Source organism: Gastrolobium bilobum, unplaced genomic scaffold (genome assembly GCF_033153095.1).
Source record: "Gastrolobium bilobum isolate Gb01-03AN ecotype WA unplaced genomic scaffold, APGP_CSIRO_Gbil_v1 utg62955, whole genome shotgun sequence".
Classification (NCBI taxonomy): domain Eukaryota; kingdom Viridiplantae; phylum Streptophyta; class Magnoliopsida; order Fabales; family Fabaceae; genus Gastrolobium; species Gastrolobium bilobum.
In genome coordinates, this window is record NW_026895630.1 from 109,576 (window position 1) to 124,949 (window position 15,374).

At 31.7% G+C, this 15,374-nt stretch overlaps 1 protein-coding gene across 1 annotated transcript; it reads left to right on the forward strand.

Annotated features, from left to right (window-relative positions):
- The first annotated feature begins 1,842 nt into the window (after positions 1-1,842).
- Positions 1,843-4,050, forward strand: LOC133285542 (2-hydroxyisoflavanone synthase-like). The gene is made up of 2 exons (XM_061482784.1): positions 1,843-2,814; positions 3,125-4,050. The coding sequence occupies exons 1-2, from the start codon at positions 1,912-1,914 to the stop codon at positions 3,797-3,799; spliced, it is 1,578 nt and encodes a 525-aa protein (XP_061338768.1). The 5' UTR covers positions 1,843-1,911; the 3' UTR covers positions 3,800-4,050.
- The last annotated feature ends 11,324 nt before the right edge of the window (positions 4,051-15,374 follow it).

Consider the following 15,374-nt stretch of genomic DNA (forward strand, 5'->3'; position numbering starts at 1 on the left):
AATTATTGTGAAATGTGAATCACTTCGCGGGTAGGTGAGGCTGCTTCGCATCTACTTCGCCAATATCTGACACATGCCTCGTGTTCTGTCAACTTTGTAACTCCGCCCATCTTGTAAGACTTGTTTTTCATTTTGTTACTAAAATTTTGAAGTCAGGGTCGCAGCACATGCGGATTCAAATTTCCAAAAAGATTTGAAGGGCAACGATAGCTGCACGCTTCCATTCTAGAGGATTAATTTTTTTCACTTTATATTAAATTTTTTTCTTATATTATACATATAATATATGAGTTTTGTCTTCTCACTTTTGGAATCCCACTTATATTATGGTGTAAGATGAAAATTTTTTTTTATGTAAAATGAGAAAATTATTTTTCTTTATTTTAATAGTATTTTTACTTTAAATGGACAGTAAAAAAAAATGCTGTGAAGTGTATTTTGTTATCATTTAAATTTCTTTTTTTAATCAAATTACATAAAAAATAATGTGCAAATATTTTGACTGAATTTTTTAAAATTATAATCCAAAACAATTATATCACAATTTTTTTGAAATTTATGATGGTAGTTCGAACCAATAATTTAATGCAGACTATCCAAACCCTATTATGTCACAATTAAAAGGGCCAAATACGCATTGCGCAATGAGACTGCGAGTTTTTTCAAATCATGGTTGTCCAATGAATTTTCAACTATTCATCCAAACTAATTGGATTTCACTAATTAAGGTTCCACTTTTTATGAAGTAATAAAATTAGTATATAATTCATGTGTATACGAAAAACGTATTAAAATATGCAAAATTATAAAATGAAAATTTTATCTTTAAGTTCACATAAAAAATAGTCGACATGTAAACTCATCACAAATAGAAAGTAATTAACCATTTTCGATGTATTATCTAAAAGTTACCATCTTAAAATTATAAAAGAAATGTAAATATTATCTAGAATTTTGCACTGGTTAAAGAATCATTAATAACATTTATTGAATTTAAGATAATTTTATTTTGGTAACATAAGATAATTTTATTATGAAATGAATCAGTTCAATAGTACTTTTCTCAATCACTTAAAAAGATATAATATTTTTTAAATTTAATGATATTTGTAATTACTTAAAATATTTAATATTTTAATATATTAAATATTCTTGCTTTTTTATTCAACATTATATATTTTAGTAATTAAAAATATTTTCAGAGAATTTGTTACCATGTGACCCACTAAAATTATTAACTCAGAAACTTGTAAAATTCAAAGTAAAATGATATAGCGCATGGTTTGGGTTTGGGTTGAGAATTTTGGGAACTAATATAATTACTTTATTTGCAAGTGCGAGGGAAAAACTGCACTATATCACTGTCATTGTGGGTTTTTTGAATTTCTTATTAACGAAATGCCAAGACCGGCGCACCAGTAACAAGTTCCTAGTTAAAAATGAATTACTTCTATGATATGATTCCCGAGCGAAGTTGCCTAGCTCCTCTCAAGTCACAACATTTTGTGATTAAGACATATAGTCAAAACTTTAACAAAATTCAAGAAAATATGCAGCACAATCTCTTAGACTAGAATAGTAGAAGGTGATACAAAAAAAAAAGAAGGAAAAGTAGAAGATTCATTTCTTCAATTCTTCTGAAGTATTTAATAATTTTATTTAAATAAAACCGTAAAGATAATTATTTCGAAACCGATTTAAGACTTGTAGGCCCGCAAAGATAGAAAAACTAGTGAAGCCCTAACACAAGACAACTTGGTGGAGTGGGAGTGAGTTGGCTATAAAAGGGAAGGCAGGAGAAGCCTGTTTTCTCAGGCAAAAAAAAAACTAATACTGCATAGCCTCAAAATCAAAACATAGAGGAGAGGACTACTCTTGATCACTCTTAGCAAGCAAAGATCAAAGACAACAATGTTGATCGAACTTGCAGTTACTTTATTGGTTATAGCTCTGTTTATACACTTGCGTCCAACACCAACTGCGAAATCCAAAGCCCTTCGCCACCTGCCAAACCCACCAAGTCCAAAACCTCGTCTTCCATTCGTTGGTCACCTTCACCTTTTGGATAATCCTCTGTTACACCATTCCCTCATCCGTCTCTCCAAAAGCTATGGCCCTCTGTTCTCTCTATACTTTGGTTCCATGCCTACCGTTGTTGCATCCACACCTGAGTTGTTCAAACTGTTCCTTCAAACACACGAGGCATCTTCATTCAACACAAGGTTCCAAACCTCAGCCATAAGACGCCTCACATACGATAACTCTGTGGCCATGGTTCCCTTTGGACCTTATTGGAAGTTCATCAGGAAACTCATCATGAACGACCTTCTTAATGCCACCACTGTCAACAAGTTGAGACCCTTGAGGAGCCAAGAAATCAAAAAGGTTCTCAGGGTATTAGCCAACAGTGCTGAAACTGAAAAGCCCCTTAATGTCACTGAGGAATTGCTTAAATGGACAAATAGCACAATCTCAAGGATGATGTTGGGCGAAGCTGAAGAGATTAGGGATATGGCTCGTGATGTCCTCAAGATCTTCGGCGAATACAGTCTTACTGACTTCATTTGGCCATTGAAGAAGCTCAAGGTTGGACAATATGAGAAGAGAATTGATGACATCTTTAACAAGTTTGATCCCGTCATTGAAAGGGTTATCAAGAAACGCCAACACATAAGGAAAATGAGAAAGGAGGGTAATGCAGTAGTTGATGACAGTGAGCAGAGTGTCGTTTTTCTCGATACTTTGCTTGAATTTGCTGAGGACGAGACCATGGAAATTAAAATCACCAAAGAACAGATCAAGGGTCTTGTTGTGGTAAGTTTCTTTCTTAATTTCGGCTTTATTATTATATGCTGTTGTTGCTAAAATCTCTAGTACTAATTAATATAACCCTTGCATAAGAAAAATAGTGTTCTTAATTATCACATACCATTGTGTCACCTTAAGTATATGATATATATTTTTAAAGAAGAATACAGTAATGTATGGCACATGGCACATATATATATATAGCAATATTAGCAAAACTAAAAAAAACTCTTTTAATCAGGGACAAGGATGCTTTTAATGTTTATGTCCAAAGGGAATGAACAAATGTAACTGACAATTAATGCTTTGTGTGCAGGATTTCTTCTCAGCAGGGACAGATTCAACAGCCGTGGCAACAGACTGGGCTTTGTCAGAGCTCATCAACAACCCCAGGGTGCTGAAGAAAGCTAGAGAGGAGATTGACAGTGTTGTGGGAAAAGATAGACTTGTTGATGAATCAGATATTCAAAATCTTCCTTACATTAGAGCCATAGTGAAGGAGACATTCCGCATGCACCCTCCACTGCCTGTTGTCAAAAGAAAATGTGTGGCAGAGTGTGAGATTGATGGTTTTGTCATCCCAGAGGGAGCATTGATACTTTTCAATGTTTGGGCTGTGGGAAGAGACCCAAAATACTGGGAAAGGCCATTGGAATATCGTCCAGAGAGATTCTTAGAGAGTGGTGTTGAAGGAGAACAAGGAGGCCCAGTTGATCTCAGGGGACAGCATTTCCAACTATTGCCATTTGGGTCAGGGAGAAGGATGTGCCCTGGTGTCAATTTGGCTACAGCAGGAATGGCAACACTGCTTGCATCTCTTATCCAATGCTTTGATCTTCAGGTAGTTGGTCCACAAGGCCAAATATTGAAAGGCAATGATGCTAAAGTTAGCATGGAAGAGAGACCTGGTCTCACTGTTCCAAGGGCCCATAATCTCATCTGTGTTCCCCTTGCAAGACCATCCACCGCCGCTAAACTCCTTTCCTCATAAAATACCACTCAACACAACACCATGTAGTCATGGCGGATGCTAGCTTTTATAGAATAATTATAATGTCAATAAAGGTATCACTGATAGACAATGAATCAAATTCCCAACACATGTGCTCATGTGTCACCCCAGTTAGTCTCTCTTCGGTACCGCGATGCATTTTGTATTTTCATCTTTTTATTTTTATTGTTTTCAAAAAGGTGTGTTGTAATAACTTGTATCTTTTGTTTTTACTCGCATATCCAGTTATAATAGCCATTGCACTCTTTGCTTATCTCAACAAATTTGTAGTAACTCCAGTACATTATGATCATTTGGTCAATTATATATTTCTCATTGCATGAACTAGTAGAATATAATGCATTAGAATACAGAAAATATATAATTGAAAAATTACTGTAAATATACAATAATTTTACTACAACATGCGATGGGAATTGAGACAAATAACCTGCTTTTTCCGTTCTTCTAGTTTCTCACTTTAATATCAAATTTATGAGCATTTTAGGTACGACAAAACTAAATTATTTTCTTGAGTTGTGCCTACTTTTCGATAAGACGAGGGGGAGAAATTGAATAATCAACCGTCAAATTCTCCCAATAAAATAAGAGATATTGAAAATGATATGCATATATTATGTTGGAACCCCACGCAGTACCTTTCACGATTAAAAAAATTAATAAAGTAGACAATAGACAATATGCATAGGTGAATCCGTCCATTTGCTACAATTTACTACTCTTTAATTTGTACTTTGTAGTACACCTTCAATGCCTGGCCACTTGAGATCTTTGCTAACATAATAATGTATATTTCTATAATCTTGCCTTCTTGCCAATGTATGATTTCTAGACATTTATAAATTGTTTTAGGGGATATCTAATCTCCTGAATTTTTTTTGTCTCCTCTTGGTGATAGAATAAAAATGTAGTTCCAGTTATTTTTTTTTCTCTATTCTCTAGAATATAGTGGAACCACTTTTTTTTTTTTTATCTCTGCATGTAATTATTTCTATCTCCAACGCCAGGAGAATACTAATACCCATTGTTTTATTAATTACCACCGTCCTGAATTTTTCTTAAACAAAGTAACAAAGATTGTATGTCCTGCTAATATTTAATAGTATATAGATCTTGTCCTTTTGCAAACGCTTGTATTATTAATATTCATAGGTTGGCATATTACCATAGTCCTGAATCCTTCTTAAACAAAGTAGAAAAATCCTCGTGTCTAAGTCTAGTTAATATTTAATAATATATAGTGGTATTGCTTTTTTCATTTATATATATATATATATATATATATATATATATATATATATTCGATAAGCAATAGTCATTTTGTCTTAAAATAATTATCAATTTTTAATTTTTAATTTATATAAAATAACATAATCTATGCAATCTAATAGTATAAAACTAGGGAAATGATATATTTACCACAAAAAAAGTTTACAACCTTTACAACTAACTTAATTACCATTGATTTCCGTCAATCTAACGGTTATAATTTAATGAAAATTATTGGATCGTATTCATTAATAATTATTAATTCCTAATAAATTATAACCGTCAGATTGACGGAAATCAACGGTAATTAGTATAATGACCATAAATGGTAAATCTTAATTAGAGATTTAATTTAAGGATTTAAATGCCATAATTAGATTCAGTGAGTGATTCCGAGTATTTTGACTGTAATCATGTCTATGTTATGAACAGTGCGTTCTACTGGAGAATTTACAGTTTGCGAATTAACCGGTAGAGCTTAAAAGGGAAAAATAATTTTAGAGACATAATTCGATAATTCTGACGACAAATATGAGTTCAGAACGAAAAATTGTATAGTCTGGCACTTTCCGTGAAAATCTCGTGAATAGTGTTTCTACCGGGTATTTTGTACTGTTGTTTAAGCAACCGGTAGAGTCCAAAAATAAATAATTGATGAAATAAGAATAAGAAAGTCCAATATATGCCAAGTAAGTCAATATAAGCCCAAGAAAATGATAAGTTTATAAGTTTTAAGTTTCATAAGTAAATGAAGTACAATTAGTGATTCACAGTGCATTTCGTCAAAAACGGTGCAAACACCATACTGTAAATTAGGAATATTGTTCATTAGGAATAAAAATATATTTGTAGCCTTGAGTTAGTTCCGGGTTAGTTTAAGTGAAAATACGCGAAAGAAAAATACCCGGGTAAAAGTCACATGTGCTATAAAACATAAGTGACTTATGTGATCACTATTCACTCAAAGAAAAACACTCTTTTCTCTCTCCTTGGGGCCGATCAGCAGCTATGGAAGGGGGGGGGGGGTTAGGGTTTTGGTTTTTGCTTCTTTGATTGCTCCTCCAATATTCCACCAAATCTTTCACCCAATATACCAATCTCATAGGAAATCATCCAAGGAAGCTATTCCACTCCTCCATTTGAGCTGATTTCGTTTGTGGAGGGAGATATTCATCACTCCATTTTCGGATTACTATTCATCCAAGGTGAAAAAGGGGGGTTTTGGTGGAGTCTTGCTTGTTGGTCACCTTCTAGACCTTGTATAAGCTTTTGGAGATAATGAACCTCTATTTCCATGGTATTATTTTGATGATTTGAGTTATAAAAGTTATGAGTATGTTTTGGTAGGAAAGCATTGTGTATTAAACTTTGATTTAATGATGAATCTTTGATGTCTTGGATTTAAGAAATGAAAATAAGCATTTGTATGTATGTAAAAAAATTAGAAAAAAAATCCTATGCTTTCCTCTACATGTTCGGCCATCATAGGTGAAGAGTAGGTTGTTGTGCAAAAATTTTATCTTAAGTATTAGGAAGGTTTAATGTGTAGGAATTAAGTGGAAATTTGATAAATTAGTGAGAATGCCAAAGTGGGAAAAATTATATGAAATATGCCCTTAGGTTTAGGCCTTGTGGGGCTTTGGAGGGACTTTATGCTCCAAAAATTAAGTTGGAACCTTATGAAAACATGTATTTGTATGTGTAAGTTACATGTAAGTGAAGAAAAAGAACCTTTGTCTATGTCCTTGTAGTGTTCGACCTAGAGGGTGGTATAGGGGTATATTTTGTTACATTTTATTGTAAATAAAATGTGTTGTAATTCATTGTATAAAATTGATGAGTTAAGAAGTGAAATGACTTGAAAAATGGTTGAAAAATACTTTGATTTCCTAAGGGTATGTCCGCGGCTTTTGAAGTAAAATGGCATGCATGATGTTGAAAATTCTCAAGTGAATACTTAATTAAAATTAAAGAATGCTAACGAGTATAAGGTGGTCTAGACTTGTGTATTGGCATAACATTGGCAAAAGTATAAAGAAAGGAAGATAAGCGATAAAATGTATGCCTTATGGAAAGTCTAGGCATGATAGCATTTTATTGATTTGTATTTGTGGATTCTTGCTCTAGGTGTACCTAGGGACTAAAAAGGATCGGAATCTCTTGAAGACATATAAGTAACTTGTGCAACAAGTAAGCGTATTGGTAAAGCTTCAAGAGGTAAGCTCTATGTTTAAGGAGTCTTTTTCTGCTTGAGTGCTCCACCATGGTTAGTGAACTATGGTTGGACTGTATGACTGTTATTTAGATGCTTTGTATAGATGCATTCATATAGAGTTATTTGATAACATGATATGTTTTGCTCTGATATGACTTCTGTAATATGATTTCTGTAACAATCTCTGGCCATTGATTGTATAGTACCCGGATGTCCGCTTTGGGGTCCTCCCTCGGGACTGATGGTGTACGCCTCTGATATGTCTGGTTCCGCTTTGGGGTCCTCCCTCGGGAACACGTGCGTTGATTTCCGCTTGGGGTCCTCCCTTGGGAATGACGGCGCACACCTCTGATATGATATGGATAAATGCTTTGTTCTGTTATGATATCTGTTATATGTTGTATTCGTATACTCTGTATCTGACTTTCGTGCAGGAGTGAGCCAGGGGTATGGAGAATTCTCTATAAACCTGGAGCTTATTGAGATTTGTAATCTCACCCCTTGTTGGGGACATATTTTCAGGTGCCCAGATTTCCGGTGAGTCCTCACTAGGCAGGGAAACGACACGTGGCTAAGGCAGTTGACGGATCGGATTTTGAGTGGCTGTAGGCTACTACTTTTTGGAAGTATATTCATGTCATTTTGTATTTCCACCTTTGATGGATCATGACATTGATCCTTTATTTTGTATATGGCCTGTATATGTTTTGTACATGTCTGTCAGTCTGATGCATGTACATTTGAGTATTCAGGCACGTTATATGATGATGTAGTATTCAGATATGTTTACGTGTTGGATTGCATGCTGTTAGATATAGTGGCACTGAGCCAAGTTATGCATGCGCCCATGGATGGGCATTTAATTATATTTGTATAAACTGTTTATCAGGAAATGCTTCTGAGTGGGATTGGAAAATCCCCAGTTGTCCGATTTATAGAGGAAACTCTGTCCAATTTTCGTTTACGACGAATGAGAATTTAAAAAGAAAAAGAAAAATTTAGCTCGTATTTTCATAAGTTAAGTCTTCCGTTGTTTTCTGTTTTTATCATATGTATGTTAATTGAACCGGCTCGAGACAGGGATGTTACAATTAGGTTGGTTGTAAATGTGGTAAAAAATTTTGGTGGTAAGTATATACTGGCCCATAAAACTATAGGTGCCATACATCATAAGCAAAAAAAAATTACACGAATAGTGAGACTCGATTCACATGCAAATGTACAACCATGTCTCTGATATCAAATGTAGGAAAAATTGGATCTGCGATAATGATTTAGAACCTAACTAGTATATTACCCGTGCGATGCACGGGGAAAAAAGATCAAAATTTTGTCATCCGCCGTGGTGGGTTAATCACACTGCAAACCTTATATTTACAAAAATTTGTGTTGTTATTTTGTTTTATATTTCAGGTGAAAAAATTACAGCATTGACACAGAGCTTTGCAAATATCAACCACAAACAAAAATCTGTTATTGAGAGAGATAATTAATTTTGCATACAACTACATCATAATACACCATAATACGTTATAATACACCATGTTAACATGAGAAAGGAATATAAAAAGAAAAAAGCGTACAAATCATTGCTAACTATAACATTCATCAACAAAATCAAGGTAACAATAACTGCAAGCAAATATGAATTTAAAATATCAGTTTTTACCTATAATATGAAAACGTTATTCATTCAGTGTCATTTCTTAGCAATCATTGGAGGGATGAGTTCAACACTTACTAAATATGTCATTTCTTGTGTGATTTTCGTTCCTTGTGCCTATAATACATAAGGCAAAAACTCATTAAATAAGTAACACTAATATGTTAACACCCAAAAGTCATAGTATCAGCAAAAAAAAGATTGGATTAAATTTTTTTAAGGACAAAAAAAAATGTTGTCTGCACGGGATTTGAATGCAACTTAATCAAATAAGCATGTATAAGTCATATTTTTTGCTTACATTGCAACAAATGCATATGAACAAAATAAAAACAACTACACTAATCTTTGAGATAGACTTTCATTTATTGCAATCACATTTAAAAAATAATAATAAATAACTATTATTTGCAAGGATTTGTGTCGTTAGTATTTGGAATTTCAAAAATTTGTATTTACAAAAATAAAAATCAGATTTAGGAATTTAATTATAAAAGAAGAATGATGGAATTTTAATTTAATTCTAAAAATGTGTTTGTGGGTCGGCTCTTCGGGACGAGTCCAATTTGTCACCTCTAACTATTAGCATGTAAAAGGTTTTTATATTTATCCACAAAAAAAGATGTATATAGTTGCGTCTAGATTTTTATATTTTATCTCAGATATGAACTTTCATTTACTACAATCAGATTTATAAAATAATAATAAATTATTATTATTTTTGCAAGAATTTGTGTCGTTAGTCTTTGAAATTTCACAAATTTATATTTACAAAAATTGAAATCAGATTTAGTAATTTAATTATAAAAGAGAAGGATAAAATTTTAGTTGAATTATAAAAATATATTAGCGGTCCGGCCCTTCGGGCTGCACCCAGTTTTCTACCTTGAACTGTCAGCATTTTATATAAATAAATTTTTTTTTGCAAGGATTAGTGTCGTTAGTCTTTGAAATTTCACAAATTTGTATTTACAAAAATTGAAATCAGATTTAGTAATTTAATTATAAAAGAAGAAGCATAAAATTTTAGTTGAATTATAAAAATATATTAGCGGTCCGGCCCTCCGGGCCGAGCCCAGTTTTCTATATCTAACTGTCAGCATTTTATATAAATAATTATTTTTTGCAAGTATTTGTGTTAATTACACTCTTGCAATAAAAAATTAAAGTTTAATTTCTTTCTTATGTACTAAATTAAAATTTTCATTTTTATAGTTCTTAAATTTTAATAATTTTTTTTACAGAATGACAGACGTCATTTTTTATTAAATTTATAATTTAAAACTTTTTATATTAATTATACATATTTTTTATATAATTTTTTTCTATTTTAATTTATGATTTTTATATATTTTTATAATTGGTTATACATGTATATTTAAAAATTTTATGTTAAATATTTTTTTTCAAAAATCATTGTATATTATTTTAATTGGTTATACATGTATATTTAAAATTTTTATGTTAAATTTTTAATTTACTTTTAGTAAAGTATAAATTATGCCATTTTTTATTTTTTCTTTTAAATTTTAAAATTTAAATAATTTTTATCGACTATAAATGTATTTTTATAACTTTAAATATTTTAATGTTTAATCTATAATTTTATATTAAATTCAAATTTATTATATATATCTTTTTTCACTGCATAAATATTAAATGCTGAACTCTTTTCTCACATATCAAGTTCACATAATTTTTCATTTAATTTATTTTCAAATTTCGAATTTATTTTACAATATAAATAATTTTGTTATTTTACAATTTTTTTAATATTTTTGTTTTTTATGCAGCATTGATAGGGCTAACAATTATCCATGCAAAAAATAGTGGGATATATAACAAAAGAAAAGTAGAGGTCTTTTTACTCATAATATACAACAAAAGAAAAGTAGTGGGACATTAAATGAGTTGTCTGCCACACAAAATTTTCTAAAAGTTTTCCCATCATTACAAAGTTAAAAATTCAAATCCAAAATTCTAATTTAAACATAAATTCAAAATTTTGAAGAGTTGAAATCCAAAATTTGAAATCAATTCAGATTTCGATTTCAAAAGAGTGAACAATTCCAATGCAGAAAACATTTAAAAGAGCTGAGTAATTCCAACGTACAAATGAGTGGGATATTGAAAGAGTTGTCTGCCACCATAAATGATTAACTTAATTTTTCATTGATTTTTTATTTCGATTTTTAAAAGAAATTATTATTTATTTAATTTTTTTATTTCCAAATCCTTTCCCACCATTACAATTTGAAATTTAAAATTGAAATCCAAAATTTGAAATCAATTTACAATTTGAATTTCAAAAGAGTGAGCAATTCCAATGTAGAAAGTATTTAAAAGAGCTGAGTAATTTCAATGTACAAATATGTGAGACATTTAATGAGTTGTCTGCCACCATAAATGAATAAGAAACACAACTTCTCTATTTATACAAAATGAATGCCACCCAAAACTCTCCAAATCTTTTCCCTCAGTCCATATTTTAAATTCAAAATTTGAAACCATTTCAAAATTTGAATTTTAGATCAGATGAGTAATTCCAATGTAAAAAGCAATTAAAACAGCTGAGTCATTCCATTTCAAAATTTGAAATTTTTAGATCAGGTGATCAATTAAAACAGCTGAGTCATTCCATTTCAAAATTCGAATTTTAGATCAGATGAGTCATTTCAATTAAATGAGCAATTAAAATTCGAATTTCAAATTTCTGATGTAAAAAGCAATTAAATAAGCTGACCAATTTCAATGTGATGGGCAGTGGGACATTCAATGCCTTGTCTGCCACCACAAATGGTCATTTATTTTTCGATTTAAAAAAAATCGATTTTAAAAAAATGGTCATTCTTTTTAAAAAAAATGAGCCAGCTCGCCCTGCTCTGTTTTTGAGAATGGGTTGTAAAACTGAGCCTGACCCACTGGGCTGAGCCCATTTAACGGGCCGAGCCGAGCTTTAATCTTAAAAGGCTAAGTCTGTGTTTAAATGTGTCGGCCTTACCAAGTCTGTTACCTGTTATGAATATAATTATCGGCCTGTGACCTGCCTTATTTACAAAAAATAAAAGCCTGATTTAGCTTGTTAGCCTGTTAAAAAAAATAAGACAACAAAAATTTATCCAAACAGAATATACAATCAACAATATTAGTAATTCCATAAATAATCATAAATTCAATGTATATCCAAACAGCATAATATAGAACAAAATCATTCAAAAAGTCTGTTTAACTAATAAAATAGGGGTGAAATGGATTGAGAGGAGAAAGAGGGCTATTACAAATAGTATAATAAATAAAAAATAAAAATAAAAATTAATATACTAGGCCAGCCTGAGAGGCTCCAAGGTCGAGCTTTTGAATTGGAGCCTGAGGCCTTTTTACTAAACGAGCTTTTATACAAGTCCAAACCTGATTCCAACAACCAATATTAGACATGTAAGCTCAGGTCTTCACGAGTCGAGCCAAAGGCCCCTGACTCGTTTATCACCCCTAACCGCGCGCATGTGGTGGTAAGGTGGTGGTAGATTAGAATAAAGACTAGTGTTGAAGGGTGTTTGTATGCATAGTGATAACAAATGAGGATTAGGATTCTAGAGAACATACATGTGAGATTTAATTAGTCATTTATTTATAGAAGAATTTTATCCGAAGTTTGATAATTTTCATTTTATCTAGCTGAACAAGAGGCCCATAATAAATACGGGTCAGAACACGAATCAATTTTGTTTGAAAGCATTACAAAGTAAAAGAAAAAAAGATTAGGGAGTGTCATCTAGCTCCCACACATCATTTATTAAAAAAATGGATGCACTTACACTCCAATAATAAATCTACTACATCATAATTAAAAAAGAGAATGATATGCATTCATGATAAAAAGGAATATATTTAAGTCAAAAAAATTTATTAACAAAATAATATTTCTAAAATATATATATATATATATATATATATATATATATATATATATATATACTTCGTTTACTTAAATAAAAAAATATATAAAGAAAAGTGTCACACGATTTGCCATAATGAAGAAGAAGAAAAATCGACGTGCAAAATAACCTTTATAAGAGAATTAGGTACAACAATAATTAAATAAAATAAAACATAAATAAGAGGTGTACGTTCTTCATTTCATTAAACACCAGAATTCCTAAATTGATTGCTCTTACTTTTTTAATAGAATCAAAATAAGAATATCCAAAAGTCCAAAGTTTATCCTCATGGATTGAATTGATAAAAAATAAATTGCATTGGTCAAAATTTAATTCTTGTAATTTCTAAAGTTTTTAAAATCTTCAAATTTCTAGATTGAAGTCTCGGCACCAAATGTCGAAGGCAGACAACTATGAGGTATCGCACACGAACGACAACAACACAATGCCGCATCAGCAGGCGTTGTGCACTTGCCAAGTAGAAGGACCGAAGTCTAGTGATTCAGCCCAAAATTCCAGGAAGAAAACTTGATTTTATGTCTAGATGCCCAAACTCTATATCCAAAATTCCCTAATGATTCGATATGATTCGGCTCTCGTATCAATTTGCAGAAGACAACTTAGATGATGATAGTTTTCTTGTCTCACATTTTGTATTTTTCTTTTCTCAAAGAAAATTGTTTTCTTAATTTTGTTTTGTTCATAGTTCACCTCTGGCATTTGTTTTGTTGTTCTTTTCATTTTCAGTTATGTTTGTCCTCTATTTATTTGGATGTAAGTTAATTTTAATATAAAATATTATCGAAACTTTTTGCCTTCGTCTTTATGCATTTCTTAGTCTACTTTCTTTAATTTTTTTTAATCATGAAACGTACCGCGTGGGGTTCCAACGTAATATATGCATATCATTTCAATCTCTTATTTTATTGGGAGCAATTTGACGGTTGATTATTCAATTTCTCCCCCTCTCGTCTTATCGAAAAGTAGGCACAACTCAAGAAAATAATTTAGTTTTGTCGTACCTAAAATGCTCATAAAAGTTCGATCAACATTGTGTTTGATCTTTGGTAAGAGTGAAGAGTCCTGAGTTTGAGGCTATGCAGGATTAGTTTTTTTTTTTTTGCCCGAGAAAACAGGCTTCTCATGCCTTCCCTTTTGTAGCCAACTCACTCACACCCCACCAATTCTTTCTCAACTGGAAACTTGTAATAAGTGCCGGTCTTGTTGGGCGAGCTCGTGACGAGAGAGATGGACCAAGCAAACAATAATATTAAGTGGGTTTAGAACAACCCAATTAAATCCAAAACCTTAAAGCTGAAGTTGTACGAGTCATTTACGTACTTGTATGGTCATCACTTAGTTCAGGTCTAACCAATGTGGAACTTGTTTACAACTCACACTTGATTATTTCTATCAAATATTGCTATTTTGTTGATAAGAAATTCAAAAACTCATAATGACAGTGATAATGTCAGTTTCCCCCTCCCACTTGGAAATAAAGCAGTAATATTTTACTTTTTTACATCATGAAATATTTAAGCAATAATGTAATTATTTTACTTTTTCTCATTTTATTCATCCTAAAATATCGAAACATAATTTTAACCGTTGTTTCATTCGTCAATCAACCTTGCCAGTTGCCACCTCCTCGCTAGAGCTCAATCCTCCTTGAAGATATATATAGATATGGTTGTGTTTCTTTCCTTCGTAGAGTTTTAGTATATTTGGGGATAGGCCCTCCTTTGTAATAAAATAAAATTGTATGGTTGTACATTATCCTAAACTCATCAGATTACTTACTCCGACTTGATAATATACAAAAATTATCATCTAAACATGATAGACACGTATATCACCCCAAGAAAAAAAAACACATATATCACAAAGGTTGCTTGAATTTTATTATATTTTATTTTAAAACTTGTTGCCATAAGCACCTTTTATGTTGGCAGTCTATGGAGTAAGTCCTTAAACTGTTGATTAAACTCAGTCCAACTTATAAGTAGGCTGTATAGAATTTAGAGGCTAAATATTCAAACTGTTTCGTGGAAGAATATCTTGTCCGGCATGCATGGACCGTCAAAGTAAAAGGGCTGCGGTGTACCAATCAGAAACCGGACCAACGTCATAGCAATGGGAGTTTATGAATTATGAGTATATTTCACGCTGTCTGTTGTTACAAGCATTATATAGGTGGCTCTATTAATATTTATGAATATTTATAAAGAGAATAGGTGGGGCCGTTTAATATTTGTGAGTAGATAAGGAGGGAGATAAAAAAAAAATTTAGGTATAATCAGATCATGTAAAATCAACCTATGAAAGGGTTCATTCCTCCTAACAATGGAGACTTTGACAGTGTCCAAACAAAATAAAAAAAAATAAAAAAATTCAATTCCTAGAATTTTGTGTTACCTACCCAATAATTCAAGTTTAACTAAAAATGGATTTTTTCATGTTAAAAAATAA